The following is a 16183-nucleotide window of genomic DNA, read 5'->3' as shown; positions in this document are numbered from 1 at the left end:
CACTATGGAGACTTAATCTAACGGTTGAGAATAGAATGATCACATCTCTCACGACGAGCCGTTCCCGTCACAATCACCTTCGATAACTTCTTCTTCTTCGTCTCTCTCTCTCTCGAACTCTCTTCTTTGTCTTTCTGTTACGAGAGCTTCTTAGACGACGAATCAATCTGTGTATTCTCTCTGTGCTAAGATGCACTCGTCGTCCAATTTTCTTCAGTTTCCACCGGCGCAGCAACCGCGCCTGGCTACTATACCCACCGCGTCTCCGTTCATGCTCCGCCGGAGCTCTTACGGATTCGGTGTGTTTCAGAGGAAGCGTGCTCGTTTCAAGAGACAGAGCCGGAGCTTGGTTCTAGTGAACTCCTCGTTTCTTCCTCCGCCGTTCGACGGCAGTGTTCCTCTCGATTCCCTAGCTCCGTCGCTCGCCGGATTCGCCTCCGGATTGGCGGTTTCTCTTTCGTCGAGGCTATTTGGAAGATCTGTGGGGATTAGTGATCGAAGAAGGAGCGTTGAGGAAGTTGTAGGGGAGTGGATTCTGTTCGCGAGCCCCACGCCGTTCAACAGATTCGTTCTCCTCCGATGCTCGTTACTCTCGTTTGAAGGAGAGCTTGTAGAGAGTCTGAGCGATAGGCTCGTGAAGGAAGAGAGACATTTCGTTACTCTGGACCGCGGGAAGATTGTAACGGCCGAAAGAGCTGCAGAGGAGGATAAGAACCTGGAATATCAGAGGATCTGCATCACTACAGAGGACGGCGGCGTTGTTTCGCTTGATTTCCCGGCGGATTTGGATCTTAGGGAGGAGCGTGGGATGGACACGACTGTGATTCTGATCCCGGGAACGCCGGAAGGGAGCATGGATCAAAGCATTCGCTCATTCGTAAGCGAGGCTCTTAGACGTGGCGTGTTTCCTGTGGTGATGAACCCTAGAGGATGTGCTGGCTCGCCTCTCACTACACCTCGGTGAGGAGCTAGATTCAACTTGTTTGTAATCTTATTTGAATTGATTCCGGAGATTTTGTAATTGTTTGATTCTGTAGGTTGTTCACAGCTGCTGATAGTGATGATATATCCACAGCTATACGATTCTTGACCAAGACAAGGCCATGGACTACACTTATGGGCGTTGGCCGAGGATATGGTGCAAATATGTTGACGAAGTACCTCGCAGAAGCTGGGGAGAGAACACCTCTTACAGCTGCTGTTTGCATAGATAATCCCTTTGACCTTCAGGAGATCACAAGAACATCTCCGTATTGTAGTAGTTTGGATCAACAGCTTACTGGTGGATTAGTAGAGATACTTCTGGCAAACAAGGTTGGGGTTTGCTTATAAAACGCATTATATGATTTATGAAGTCACTTCGGGTGAGCTCTTCTTCTTATTGACTGGGTTATGAAAATGGACAACTTCTAGGAGCTTTTTCAAGGCAGGGCAAAAGCCTTCGATGTTGGAAAAGCTTTGTCTTCAAAATCAGTGCGTGAGTTTGACAAAGCCTTATCCATGGTGGCAAATGGTTTCGAGAGTTTAGAAGATTTCTATGCCAGTTGTGCCACCAGAGATGTGATTGGGGAAGTAAAAATTCCTGTCCTCTTTATACAGGTGAATATTCTGGCTGTGAAGTTATGTCTAAGGTTACTCCTCCCTTTACGATCTTATACCTCTAAGTCTCTAACTCGGAACTGCTTTGTTTTATGGTATCATATTAGTTAGGATTTCATTATTATCTTACTTAAGGAATTCATTGTAGGGGAGGCGACTGTAGTTTCATTGAGATACAGATAGATCAGTTATAGAACTATTAGAAACTGTATGACTCAAGTTAAGGGAGATTCTTATCTTGCACGGATCATAATTCAAACTAAGGGTAATGTTGAATGAGATGCTATAATGACATTATTTTAAGGTGATGTTGGCAGTGGTACAAAACTAGATCTTGATCCTTCACATAAACATGCTTTTTAATTTCCTTAAAAGGGAACAGAAGGGGCTTATCAGGTTTTAATTTGCTTGTAACGTCTAGATAGTCTAGAACTGGTTTCTTGAGCCCTTGTGTAAATAATGTGTACATATTTTGACTTACGAAATTGCTTATATTTGTCAGAATGACGATGTAGCACCATTTTATTCGACACCACGTAGCTCAATAGCTGAAAACCCATTTACAAGCCTGCTTCTGTGCTCTTCTTCACCAAATCTGATCGATGGATGTACAGTGGCCGCGTCCTGGTGCCAGGACCTTGCGATTGAGGCAATTTTTCTTCCTTTCTCTCTCAGATGCACACAGTCATGCATGCCCGCATCTATTTCCTTATACTTGAAAAATGATCTGCTTGCATTCGTGATCATTATTTACTACATCTTGGTAAAAATTAGGTTTCTTCATGTAATTTAAGAATCCAGGTTATTACGTATCTTTTCATAAAGAGATGATCTTTTATCGTTTTTTATATCTATTTTGGTCACTATATGATAAGATAAAAGGCAGGCATGATACTCTTTATATCCAAGGGGCTCATTGTTACGATCATGTTGTTAGTACCTGATGATTGTTTTATGTGCGTCTATAATTTTTGTTAATATTCTGGTTAAAATGATGCAAGTCCATCCGTCGTTCATTGAAAAGTATTGTTTTCTTTAATTGTTAGTCGACTCTCCTGTTACATTCATTTCTTAATCTGAGAGATTGATATCTTATATTGGCCATGCAGTGGTTGACTGCCGTAGAGCTTGGGCTTCTGAAAGGTCGTCATCCACTTTTGAAAGACGTGGATGTCACTGTTAACCCTTCAAAAGGCTTGGTTGTTTCGGAAGCCAAGACACCTGAAAAAGGTATCACTGCCCAGAAGCTCGCGCAGGTAGCTCGGGGAAAGACGTTGAATGGTTACCATGTAGATCCTTCCAGGAAAACACTTGAAGACAGTTACATCACCCCGAAGTCGATTTTGCCATTTGGAACAGAGTTAGAGAAGAATGTAAAAATCGATACTGGATCTGATGAGCCAGTAAATGGTGGAGTTTCAACAAGCGGTCCTGTCGATGTCGAATTAGTCGACGATAATAAGTCCGATGAAGAAGAAAGTGAAAGAGGCGATATGTTGCAGACTGCAGAAGTGGTCGTGAACATGCTTGATCTAACCATGCCTGGCACCCTGAAAGCTGAAGAGAAGAAAAAGGTAACACCTAACGTGCCAAATGTAAAATTGTTTTTTAGAAGTTGTACTGTGGCCGCTGCATTAATAATTGCTTGACAATTATTCAGTAAATGTCTAGGTCATGGATGCTGTTGGGCGAGGAGAGACAGTTGTTAAAGCGTTGCAAGATGCCGTGCCAGAAGACGTTCGTGGGAAGCTAACAACAGCTGTAACTGAGATCATGCAGTCAGGTGGCAGTAAGTTAAAATTTGAAAAGCTTAACCTTCCTAGTTTATCACCAGGAATTGGAAAAGCGGAGGAAGCAAAGAAAGAACCGTTAAGTACCACAGGTCAAAAGGATTCACATTCTGATCCAATAAAGAAGAGCGATGGTTTGGTGAGTGGATCGGACAATTCTGCTGGTGGAATAGAACCAGAGCATTCCTCTTCCAAGGCTTCCCAGAAAGATGATAATGGAAAGTCCCAACTCGTCAACAGTGATCAAGATGATAGCTCTGTTCTTACTAAGAAAGGTAATGATGAGCCAGGGAGTCTTGGAAACAACGAGTCATCTGCCAATGAAAAGAATAGTGCAGCTGATGTTTCTGAGAAGGCTTCTGAAGCAAAGGTTGATACCAACAAAGGGCAGCAAATTGGCACAGATAATATTACTAGTGATGATGACAAAGTGGACCAAGGTTCAGTAATAACCAAGCCTCAAAGACGGGAAGAAACTAATAAAAACGATGAAAAAGGAGCACCTGTGGCCAATGAAAATTCCAGTGCATCTGATTCTCTTCAGAAGGCTTCAGATGCAAAAGTTGATGGTAGCAACCAAGGGCAACCAATCAGTGCAGACAATGTGATTAGTGGTGAAGACAAAGCGGACCAAGGTGATGTATTAGCTCAGCAACAAAGAAAGGATGAAACCACTAAAAATGATGATGACGCAAAACAATCTGCCACCGACCAAGACAAAGTGGCATTTACTGGCAACGAAGGGGATGGTGGAGAATCTTCTGCTTCGCAGTCTGTAGAGAAAGAAGAAATTGATGATCAGAACAAAGAAACAAAAATTATGGAACCTGTATCTGACCAATCTATGCCAGCAATTCAGGAACCAAATCAGGCCAAGTTTAATGTTTCGCAAGCATTTGAAGCACTGACAGGGATGGATGATTCAACCCAGGTCGCTGTCAATAGTGTGTTCGGTGTGCTTGAAAATATGATTACTCAGCTGGATGAAGAAAAGAAAGAAGGGAATGAGGAAAATGATGAGAAGAATCTCAAGGATGAGAAAATCACGGAAGATAAGAATGTCACAGATGTGAAGAATGTCGTGGATGAGAAGACTGTCACAGAAGAGAATATAAGGTCTCCATCTGAAGACCAAACTCCCTACAACGAAGAAGTGGAATGCCAAATGTCCTCTGAAGAATCACATGATCATGAAACTGGAAAAGGTTCTGACAATGATAATACAACCTGGGCGATGAGTAAAAAGCATTTGGGTGGAGATGAATCTGTGATTGGTCAGCATCTACCAAAGACTTTTCCTGCGAAAAATACAGATTCTCTCGAGAATTCTTCTTATGATGGTTACCTTGGGGAGGAACTTTCAGAAGAGCAGATTGCAAAACAGTTGGACTTAGATACAACCACTGCACTCATGCTTGATTATTATCCAGAGGAAGGTAAATGGAAGCTCCTTGATCAACAACCAGAATACTTGAGTAACCTTGCTGATAATGCAGCAGTCAGCAGAGATACGCAAAGAAATGTTGAGGTTCATTCAACCAGTGTAAGTAATGAACAGAACATCATTGAGCCTTCATATGTGATATTGGACCATGAACAAGGGGTGGAACTCTCTGAAATGCATGATGCAGTAGACGATAGAAATGACGGCCTTCACAAATCAAAGGAAGGGTGTGATGAATTAGAGCACCTCATCAAAGTTATTGTATCAGACTCTTTGAATGTAGAAGTTCAACGCAGGATGAATTCAGCTGGCATGAGACAATTCGAGTCTCAACTCAGTCGAGATATAAAAAGGGTAGCAAATGCAATTTCTTTTGCTGTTGTATATGGGGAGCCTACTTGGACTTTCAAAACGAATAGCAAAAATTCCAACATTCCTGCTGGAAAAGTAGGTAAACTTCGTGGGAATGCTATCATTAGGGCAATTTCATCTGCTGTTCAGGAAGCGCATTTTCTCAGGCAAGTATTGCCTGTTGGTGTTGTTGTCGGCTCCGTTTTAGCTGCTCTGAGAAAGTGTTTCGATGTATCCACAACAACCGATAACGCTGAGAGAGATATTGTCATGGGTAGAGCACAAAAACATGGGAACAATGGTGCAACAAAGAGTGTTGTGGCAACCCAAACGAGCCGGAAGAGCAAACAGAGGACCTCGAGCATTGGAGAAATGGTGGAATCTGGCCTGCAAAATATCAGCAATGAGCCTGTTATGGTTGGTGCTGTAACAGCTGCTCTGGGTGCATCTGCTATGCTGGTTCAGCATGAGGTATTGTTTAACATTGGCAATCAGATGAAAATATTTTGTAAACAACGGAATAAACGAACATGTCTTCCCTTTATAATTAATGCATGTGATACAGGATACACAAAGCGGTGGCATCATGTCAAAACCATCGGAGAAAGAAAGTAAACAGAAAGACCAGAGCGGTATGGTAGCAAGTTTTGCTGAGAAAGCCATGTCTATAGCTGGTCCTGCGGTTCCAACAAAGGAAAGTGGTGAAGTGGATCAAGAAAGGTATTGAAAAGTAGATATATCAATTCCTCTACATCAATGCCCCGCGTTTATTCCTGATTTGAAATTCCTTGATTTTGCATGTGAACAGGATTGTGACGATGTTGGCAGATTTGGGTCAGAGGGGTGGCATATTGAGGCTAGTTGGGAAACTCGCCTTGCTTTGGGGTGGCCTTCGTGGTGCTATGAGTCTAACTGATAAGCTAATCCAATTTCTGCATGTGGATGAGTGGCCCTTACTGAAGAGGTAAGCTGATTTTTACCCTAAGTATCTGTTGATTATGTCCACTATCTCGCAACTTATGTGATTAGAAGTAGGCTCTTCTGATTTTTTTAGTCCAAAAATTAGACCAGTCCCCCTTGTTTTATGCGTTTTTACGCTGGATGTATATATTTGCATTACTCTTGGTTTTTCATTAATCTAACTTTTATAGTTTAAAAGGCTCTTAGATAAAATGAACTCTGAACAATAATTGTGTGTTAACCATCTTCTAGAAGACAAACAGGAGAACTAACGTCTGATTCGTCACTACACATTTTCAAGTGATATTTTCATTCTTAGTGTGCTAGATTTTTCACTACATGGTTGCGAGTGAATTCTTCGCTCTTAATATGCTAAATTCCCGCAGGAGAACAGTCATGTTAATGTTTTACTCTAACTTTTAGTACCATAAGTAGAGTCTTCCGATTCTTCTTCATATTAACTGGTCCTAATAATTCTCTGATGTGTCATCTCTCTTTTCTTTTTTTCGTTTCTGTTTTTAGGGTTGTGGGATTTGTTGGAATGGTGTTCGTTCTGTGGTCACCGGTTGTGATACCCTTGCTTCCAACACTTGTCCAGAGCTGGTCCACAAGTACTCCATCTAGAGTGGCGGAACTAGCTAGTGTAGTTGGCCTCTACATTGCTGTTTTTATGCTTGTCATGCTATGGGGAAAGAGAGTAAGAAAGTATGAAAACCCATTCAGGCAATATGGGCTTGATTTCAAGGCACCTGCCAAAAAACAGGTATTATATTAAACCTATTGAGCTTAGAATATTAGAATAGGTTGTTTTCTGTGCACTGGTGGAGAATGCTTCCTTGTAACCGCGGTCATGCCTTATGAATTCTTCATTTGCGCATCAGGCATTAGTTTCCAACATAGATTTGAAAAAAGAAATTCACGATTTGCCAATTTGTTTTAATTAGGATATCTGGGGACATTTTTCAAACAGAATAAGCGGGATGAACTTAGGTTTATTGAATTTGTTTCTGTGTTTTCAGCAAAATTTGACGTAGCTGTGATTTTCCTTTTCCTATATCATTACATGTTCAGATGTTCTCCTTATCTTCACTTCCTGTAGATACATGCCATAAAAACAGTAGAAATAATCCTGCGGTTAATTCCTTGCAGATGCAAGAGTTTTTGAAGGCCTTGGCAGGGGGAGTCACAGTCGTTCTATTAATACAGTCCATAAATACAATATTAGGAGCTGCAATTTTATCTCGGCCGCCATATCTTCCACATCCATTTGATGCCATGAAGTGGCTTAAAGGATGCGCGCAGCTGCTTCTGGTGGTAGTTAAGGGATTAACAGCTGCGACATTTGTTGTATTTGTGGAAGAGGTGCTCTTCAGATCATGGATGCCTAACGAGATCGCTATAGATACAGGATACCATCAAAGCATTATCATTACAGGGCTCGTATTTGCCTTGTTCCAGAGGTATTTCTCCCTTTTTCAGAGTATTTCATTGTTCAGAGTTGTGTATATGTGTGCATCTTATATGCTAAGTATTTTTGTTTTATTGTGGAATTACCAGATCTCTGAGATCAGTTCCAGGGTTCTGGCTTCTGTCGTTGGGACTCGCAGGGGCTCGTGAAAGAAGCCAAGGGAGTCTGATTGTCCCAATCGGGTTACGAACAGGAATAATAGCAACAAGCTTTGTACTTCACACTGGTGGATTCGTTACCTACAACCCGAGTTCCCCGGCTTGGATTGCAGGGACTCGCCCGTTACAGCCTTTTAGCGGAGTAGTTGGTTTTGTGGTCTCTGCGGCGCTAGCTCTCATTCTTTATCCAAGACCACCTCCAGAAACCAAGATGCAAAAATACAATTTAGAAAAAGAAGCCAAAGAATAAGTAACAAACGGCTTTTTTTCTGCTCATGCACACTCTGTGATTTGCAGAGTGAGAACAGATTTACTGTGCGCAGAAGGATACAATAGGAGTAGGTGAAAGTATAAAGGTGGGGACAGAAGAAGAGCTTCGGATTCACAGACTTGGTAGGTAGCGGAAGACCCTTCTGTACCTAGTAGAGTATATATATATAGTCTTTTGTTACAATTCATCATAACATTTGTATAAATAAGTAATATATCATATGTGATCTTTTGAGCAAAGCGGAGATTGAATCTAAAGTAGGCTTAGATCATAGAAGAAGAAGAAAGTCGCGGCGTAATGAAATAAGAGAGAAAGTTTGGAAGTGGTAAATAACACATTTGTTGAGCTACTGTGCTCTGGAACAATAATAATCTTGCTGTGTCTAAATCCAAAGGCTCACTAAGCAATTGCACAAAAAACGAGTAAACTCAGTGGGGATAGAGTAGACAAGTGAGTTTTACCAAAAATTGGGATTCCACCACCCTTGAAATTCATCAAAAATGTATAATATTCATGCCATTTGCTACATGCGATGGAACCAGTGTTTCAAAACTCAAACTGCGATTACATTTCCTTGAGCTTATGCAACGAGTCTCTTCTTGTTCGATTTATCTTTTGATTTCTGAGACTTTCGTTTCCTCGAAGGTGTCTTCTGGTCTACTCCTTCCGAGTCTTGTTCCATTGCAGACACAGAAGCGATGACCTTTACTTCTTCCATCTTCTTGTCCTTGCGATACTCAGTCTCAGTCTCTGGATCAATCACAGACATCTCACCGAGTGTGTAGTCTAACAAGAAACTGCTTCTTACAAATCTGTCCATCCTATTGAAATGTCTCTGAGAATATGGGATTAAACCTTCCAGGAGTTCTCCAATTCCTTTTACCTGTCGAAATAAAATCCCAAGATCAAGCCAAACGAAACCGATACTATTCACCCCTATTAATCACTGACTATTTTTATGTAAGACAAACCTGAACGATTTCTGTGGGAGGAAGTATGTTGAAGGTTTGGTAAAGAACAAACTGAGCAATGTGGCATCGGTTTGGTTTTGTGTTCCATTCTCTGAGATATTCAAAAAGTAGACGGAACTCTTCTTTTTCAAGTCCTTGAAGAGCTTTCACTATCTGGTCATCTGATTCTCTTTTCTTGCAGAGGCCAGCAAAGAGTTCGTAAACTTTGTGAGGCCTACGAAGCTCAAATGCTAATCTTATGGCTTTAGTGTATTCGGCATCTAATACCGCGTTTTCCAGCTCCTGACCTCTCAAGATTGTTTCTTCCTGTACAACACAAGAGGTTCAAGATGATGGTTAGACTAAAGAGCAAGAACACATGAACGCTCTCCATTGAAACCAGACTTTTTAGTTTATAAGTGAAATTGACAGACCTCTTTCCGGAATTCGTCTTCTTTATCAGAAGCGGTGGAATCATGCCATAAATTAATAACTGCATCCCCTCCACCAGTAGCAACCATTTCTGTTTTCTTTCCAACAGCTAAAGCCCACACCTGTGAAAAATGCAAAGTTCGATTTGTCTGAATAGACTACTAGCAAGAGGTTTGTGTGCAAGTGATGTCTATGAACATGTTTCATCAACACGTCCTTTAAAATACATCGACAGTAGTTCATAATTCTTAAAAACTAACATCATCAAAGGCAGACAAGATATGGATACATCAAGAAACCAAGGATTGTTAATAGTACCTTGTCCTCGTGCTGGTCATATGTGGCAATGCATTCACTAGTGTTCACATTCCAAAGTTTCAATAAACCATCGGCACCTGTAAGTACATTGTTAGAATGTTAAGACTAAAGAAGAAAAAAAAAAGTATTGACACCAAGCTAGTGAAACTTACCACATGAGACAAATTGGGTGCCGTCAGTTATGAATGAGGCCCTAAGGACACTTGAGGTATGACCTTCGAATGTTTTGAGGCATGAACCGTCAGATATAGCCCAAATTTTTACTGTTTTATCACCTGATGCTGTCATTACGCATTGATCAACAGGCGAGAACTCAACAGAAAAAATCCGCCTCTTATGTCCTTTAAGCGTAACGACATGCACCAAGTCTGGTAGCCTCCATATGCTAGCTGTCCGATCCTGCAAGACAGAACCAAATACGTCAAATAAGAGCCTCGAGGATGCATTCTCAGAGCCAAGTGCAACTACTTTCAGTAAGAGAGAAACATAAATACAAATGTTTGTATTTGAAAAATGTTCAATCGAGCGAGATAACCACAAATTTAATCAGAGAAGGTTTGCTCATCATATCTAATTACCTCAGAGCCAGTGCAAACCAAGCTATCATTACGAGCAACAGCCACGGAATTGATGTCTTTATCGTGGGCAGCAACAACACTTCTAGTTTTCAGATTAATGGGATCTTCGGAGTCCTCTGAGATGCCATCAAGGCTCCAGACCTTCAGTGTACGATCACTAATCCAGTGGAATGCAAGATAAGAATTAAAATTATACTAAGAGAAACATGACAACAAGTTGTGGGAGACACGCCGAGAAGGAGATATAACAATTAGACCATAAATATCTACAGTTTACAATCGAGACAGGGTTCTACACCTTCTATCACTGACAGATTAATATAACAACAAGCAAACTATCTCAACCATAAAGTCGCTCAACTACTAATCTGATAGTACATTCCCCACTCCAACAGTCCAACATAAGGCCTAGCAGTAAACAGCCAACAAAGTACATTCGAAAATTGATTCTTTCTTATATCCCCCAGTTAAGTGGCAGGGTAAAGAAAGGTCAGAGACATAAACACAATCATCTATAAGCTAGAAGCATCAGTTATGGGAAGGCCTATAGTTTCATGCTGGCAATACCGTGCTTCACTTATACAAAATGCAAAGAATATGAAATCATTTATGTAGCACGTACCCACTGCCACTGACAAAGAAACTGAAAGATTTCTTCGCAAAAGCAACCGCTAAGATATCTCCGTTATGACCTGTACCAACTCCAATGCAAGATTGGCTGGTTGCATTCCATAGCCTTACCTGTAAAGTAACAAAATAATCACTCAAACTGAAATAGGCGGTTTGTAGGTTGTGTTCTGGGGAATGATGTGCATAATGAACAACAGTGACATAAGCTAGAAATAGCACTGTAAAATCTGAGACAAAAAAAAAATCTATCCCTAGTTATCTAGCTTTTGTTTGTCCATCTAACTCAATGAAAAAGGCTCAAGGCGAACATGGTTTATGAATAACTACAAGGTAAGTAGATGGACTTACAGTTTTGTCTTTACTTCCAGTCACGATTAGAACATTCCCAGAACTAGATACGCATGTGTCAAGGGACAGAACAACTTCTTTATGGCCAGCTAAAACGTACGAACATGACATTGTTTCTACATCATAAACACGAACCTGCATAAAGATTTGAAAATCTTAGTCCATGGAAGCATCAAATGTTAGACTTGGTCATACTCACAGGATAATGATCAAGTCTGCAAAATGCTCAGTTACCTCCTCGAGATTTGTAGCTACTGCGAGGAACTGTTCTTCATCACCTAGGAACTTCATATCAGATATTTCTTCGTTATATCCAACAAGCCTCTTGCTTAGCACTAATTCTGATTCTTCTGCATTTTCCACAACGGAGTAGATAAAAAACTGCTGATCAGCAGTCACACAAAGCAGTCCACGATCAGAAGGCAACATAGCAGCTGCAGTGAACCCTCTTTTAGATTCCTCATCATCCGAACTGACAGTGATATCCGACGACTTCTGCTCGTAGAGGCAAACTGAACTGTCAAAGTAAAAAGCTAAAGACTTCAATCCCTTTTTCTTACGCTAGGATGGTTTATATGATTTCACACCAAAAATAATCAGCGCAACAAAAAATATTGAAGGAAATAATGGTTTACCCTTCAGACTTCCAAATGCGCACTACACCACGTTCCCCGAGAGTAATAAAATGCGTTTCTTGAGAAGGAGTTTTCTTCTTCTTACCCTTCTTATCAAGAGAAGCTACAAATGAAGCGAAAGGAGTCCCAGAAGAAACTGGTGTCACAGCTTCTAGTACCTCATAAGTTGCAACTGTAGTCTTGCAGCTATAATCATGAAGGTCCCACACATTCACAACCTGCGATTAACCAAAAGTTGTCACTTAAACTTCAGAAATAGAGGCAGTACTGAAATACCTCGTACCATTTAATTGAACACCAACGGAAAACTATCCTACTCCTGAAGTACGTAACTAAATTAAGGTAGAGAGCGCTTGCTGAGAACTTACTTTATCTCTTCCAGCAGTGAGTAAAGTCCATCCATCCTCTGACAGAGCAATGGAAGTCACAGCTGAAAAGTGCTTATCCAAAATGGCAAGACATTTCTTCTCAGTATTCTTCGCCAAAAGATCCCAGACACGAACGGTAGCATCATCACTTCCCGATATAAGCTACACACCAAACGTTAAAAAACGAAAATCATGTCATCAAACAAAGAACGAATACAATATATAAATATACTCTCATAATAGAATGTCTCTCTTTATATTTTAACCTATGAAAAGAAAATAGGTACACACAATGTTTTTGTCAGCATCAGGATGGAACAAGATACTTGAAACAACTCCTTTATGACCTTTGAAATAATGAGTGCAGAAACCTCCATCAACATCCCAAACAAGCACTTTCCTATCAGATCCAGCCGTAGCTAACAATCCACCAGACGCGTGGACAGCCATTCCCATCACAGGCCCCTCGTGTCCCTGCTCATCAAAACCAAACATTATTCATATCTGAAACATCGAATTCGCCAAAAGTACACTCCTTTAAATGATTCCCCATACCTTCCAAGTGCGAATGCATTTCAACGTTTCCAAATCCCAAACTCGAATCTGCCTACTATGCCCAGCGGAGAATAGCAGCTTATCATCAGGACTAAGAGCCAGAGCAGTGAGCGTATCCGACTCTCCTTCGATCGTTGATTTCACCGACGAGTCCAACGCGTCGACGATGTTAATGGCCTCACCACAAGCGCAGGCGATAAAAGAACCGTCAGACGAAACGATGAAAGGACCGCCGCTGTAGAACTGCTTTAGAGAACGAGAGCACTTGTAGTTCTTCTTCAACGACTGAGGAGCCATCTCTATCTCTCACAGTTTCCCGTCCGGTGAAGAGATACGTCGGAGGAAGAGGACGTTGAGACTGCGCGCGAGGAAGAAAGAATTAGGGTTTAAGCCGCCGCCGCTTTTATATCTCAGGCCATAGATCCACTAAGCCCATTAACATTAAAAATAGCCCACAGATACTTGAGCTCTATAGACCTACTAAGCCCACTAACAAGGACATAGGCCCACAGAAAAGATGAAGCTATCATAGCCGTCCATCTTATGAAAAAGACTAGCACTCGCCAACTCCCACACGCTTACACGTGTCAAACATTCGCCACTTGCAACCTCACACGTACCTATATTCGATTCCACACGTGTACAACCCTCTCTTCTCTTCTCTATATCACCTCATGAAAGGCGATACCTTTCGATCTTTCCTCTCCGATTCGCCCATAAGATTCTGCATCATCTCCTCGATCTGATCCGTGCAGAATCTCGCATTGATAAAGGTTTTTGATCCCTGGGGCATGAATGTTAACCTAATTTCGCAACCTTCGAAGCAGAGCAACGGCGCAAGATGGCAGATTCAATCAAGGAGAGGTACGTAGTCGGATACGCTCTCGCGGAGAAGAAGCAGAACAGTTTCATCCAGCCTTCGTTGATCGAGCACTCGAGGCGACGAGGCATTGATCTAATCAAGCTCGATCCGGCGAAATCGTTGTTGGAGCAAGGGAACCTCGATTGCGTAATCCACAAGCTTTACGACGTCGTTTGGAAGGAGAATCTCAGTCAGTTTCGCGAGAAGTGTCCACGTGTCCCCGTCGTTGATTCGCCCGAGGCGATCGAGAGGTTGCACAATAGGGTTTCGATGCTTGAAGTGATAACTCAGTTAACGTTTCCTGTCTCCGAAAGTGAACGTTTTGGAGTTCCGAAGCAGGTTGTTGTTATGGATGAGAACGTTTTGAGCGGTGATGGAGCTTTGGGGGAGCTTGAGTTTCCGGTGATAGCTAAGCCCTTGGATGCTGATGGGAGCGCGAAGTCTCACAAGATGTTCTTGATCTACGATCAAGAAGGGATGAAGATACTCAAAGCTCCGATTGTGTTGCAGGAGTTTGTGAATCACGGTGGTGTGATCTTTAAGGTCTATGTGGTTGGAGACTATGTGAAGTGTGTAAAGAGGAGATCTTTACCGGATATCTCTGAGGAGAAGATCGGGACGGCTAAAGGGTCTCTTCCGTTTTCGCAGATATCGAACTTGACTGCTCAGGAGGAGAAGAACAAGGAGTATGGAGAGGATAGGAGCTTGGAGAAAGTGGAGATGCCGCCGACGAGTTTCTTGGAGGAGCTGGCGAAGGCGATGAGGAAATCAATGGGTCTTAATCTGTTTAACTTTGACGTGATTAGGGATGCGAGAGATGCTAGTAGGTACCTTGTGATTGATATTAACTACTTTCCTGGTTATGCTAAGATGCCTTCTTACGAGCCTGTGTTGACGGAGTTCTTCTGGGACATGGTCACAAAGAAGAATCATGTCTGAGATCAATAGCAGGAGCATTTCTTAGGGAGGGTTTCTATACATTGCAATGTGTTCTGGAATATGTTGCAAGTGCCATTGCAGACATCTCAATCTGTCCTATGGTGACTTAGCTGCTCTGCTAATTTTTCATTTGGATTCTTGAACTTGTGTTTTTTTTTTAATTATTGTTATTATTTCTTAGTTGTTTCGCTCTCGTTTACTTCAAAGTTTTGCAAGGCCTTGTTCACTGCATAACTGTTGCCTACTCTTGAATAGCATTGGATTTCTAAGTTCTTGGTCATTTGCGCTGTTTTCAACTCTTGGTACTTGGTAGTAGTGTAGAGAGTGGTTCTCTATAAACCTTTAGTGGCGACTGTTTCTCAACAGTGTGTCAAGAGTGAGATAGTTGATTGATGAAATGCTTTCCGAAGTTGTTGATTGCCAACTTCCCTTGGCAGTGCTTTCCATTCTCGTTATTCTGAAGTTGTTGTTATATGAAACCAGTGCTAAGCTCTTTGTATCGGTCTTCCCATATGAACAAGAGACATGGAAATGGTTTGCAAGATGTCTCCGACTTTTGTATCTTCATCCTATCTTTCTTGTTTCTGCACATTATTGGTATAGAACTAATGCGAAATACGTATGGTCCTTGTTTGAGATCATTTTTGGTAAGGTATGTGTTTGGTCTAGCCTTAGGCATGAATCTTTTGGAATCTTTTTCCCCTGATGGAGCAAACTTGATGCATTCTCACCTCATGAGGCGCGATGTTTAGGTGGCTTAGATAAAATCTCTTAGATAAAATGAATATAGAAATCTTTCTCACATCTATGAACTTCTCATTTTTAAGAATCTTTATGATTGCGTCCTGAGTATAGATCTCGGGTTTCATACTCGTTTCAACGGTTGATCTTTGATTATCCAAAATTTTAAACTACTGCTTTAGATTCTGCAGCATCTTATTCTATGGTTTGATGTGTACATCATAGGCATATTGAGGTTGGCATTTATGCTTTAGCAACTTGGATGTAGCTGATGAGACAGATTCTGGAAAATTTTGATATTCTTGTCCAAAATCTCCATTTTTTAGAATAAAGTTAAGCAAGTGAGTGATCTGGATCATTCCGAATATGTTTATCAAATTTTTAGTGTCTTAACAAAATTTAGTGAATATAATAACCAGTTTGATATTCAAATTGAGTCAATTGTTCTTTTTGGCTAAAGCCTCTTTGTTGTTTCTTATTTTCCTAATGAGATCACTAATCATTTCTAGTTATATAAACAAAAACAAAAATTGTCGAAACGTGTTTGCATATGTCCATGGTCTAGACATGAATTTTCATAAGGCAGATAGAATTGTCGAGTATAATATCGTCTATGTAATATTTCTCATAATTTGTAATAGCATAATTAACCAGACAAAAAAAAAACAAAAACAAAAACAAAAATTTAAAAGCTAGAAAGCTGTGTTAATAAATATACAACTGATTAGATCTCAGAGATTAAGTCTCAAAATAGTTTACAGATGCTCATATAAATTTGTGGATGAT

At 41.1% G+C, this 16183-nt stretch overlaps 3 protein-coding genes across 4 annotated transcripts; 2 read left to right on the top strand and 1 right to left on the bottom strand.

The window, feature by feature from the left end:
• The first annotated feature begins 3 nt into the window (after positions 1-3).
• Positions 4-8280, top strand: LOC106371951. Of its 2 annotated transcripts, XM_013812070.3 has the most exons (12): positions 4-960; positions 1038-1314; positions 1414-1599; positions 2102-2248; positions 2709-3173; positions 3271-3523; positions 3554-5655; positions 5750-5904; positions 5993-6148; positions 6667-6907; positions 7294-7604; positions 7702-8280. In XM_013812070.3, exons 1-12 carry the CDS (start codon positions 191-193, stop codon positions 8018-8020), a joined length of 5382 nt encoding a protein of 1793 aa, XP_013667524.2. In that variant the 5' UTR covers positions 4-190; the 3' UTR covers positions 8021-8280. The 2 variants fall into 2 exon arrangements, with proteins under 2 accessions (XP_013667524.2, XP_013667523.2); XM_013812069.3 differs by having other exon boundaries at positions 3271-5655.
• Positions 8281-8371: 91 nt separating this feature from the next.
• Positions 8372-13263, bottom strand: LOC106371983 (transducin beta-like protein 3). Its single transcript, XM_013812105.3, has 13 exons — positions 12856-13263; positions 12592-12774; positions 12301-12462; positions 11933-12150; positions 11532-11814; positions 11298-11432; positions 10942-11060; positions 10320-10476; positions 9894-10140; positions 9742-9818; positions 9426-9545; positions 9013-9318; positions 8372-8924 (listed from the first exon to the last, which is right to left on the bottom strand). Exons 1-13 carry the CDS (start codon positions 13150-13152, stop codon positions 8622-8624), a joined length of 2607 nt encoding a protein of 868 aa, XP_013667559.1. The 5' UTR covers positions 13153-13263; the 3' UTR covers positions 8372-8621.
• A 246-nt stretch (positions 13264-13509) lies between these two features.
• Positions 13510-14936, top strand: LOC106371954 (inositol-tetrakisphosphate 1-kinase 1). The gene has a single exon (XM_013812074.3). It carries the CDS (start codon positions 13697-13699, stop codon positions 14654-14656), a length of 960 nt encoding a protein of 319 aa, XP_013667528.1. The 5' UTR covers positions 13510-13696; the 3' UTR covers positions 14657-14936.
• Positions 14937-16183: the final 1247 nt, after the last annotated feature.

This window comes from Brassica napus, chromosome A10, assembly GCF_020379485.1.
Source record: "Brassica napus cultivar Da-Ae chromosome A10, Da-Ae, whole genome shotgun sequence".
Taxonomy (NCBI): domain Eukaryota; kingdom Viridiplantae; phylum Streptophyta; class Magnoliopsida; order Brassicales; family Brassicaceae; genus Brassica; species Brassica napus.
The sequence above is the reverse complement of the archived record's forward strand: the minus strand, read 5'-3'. Positions and strand labels throughout refer to the sequence as shown.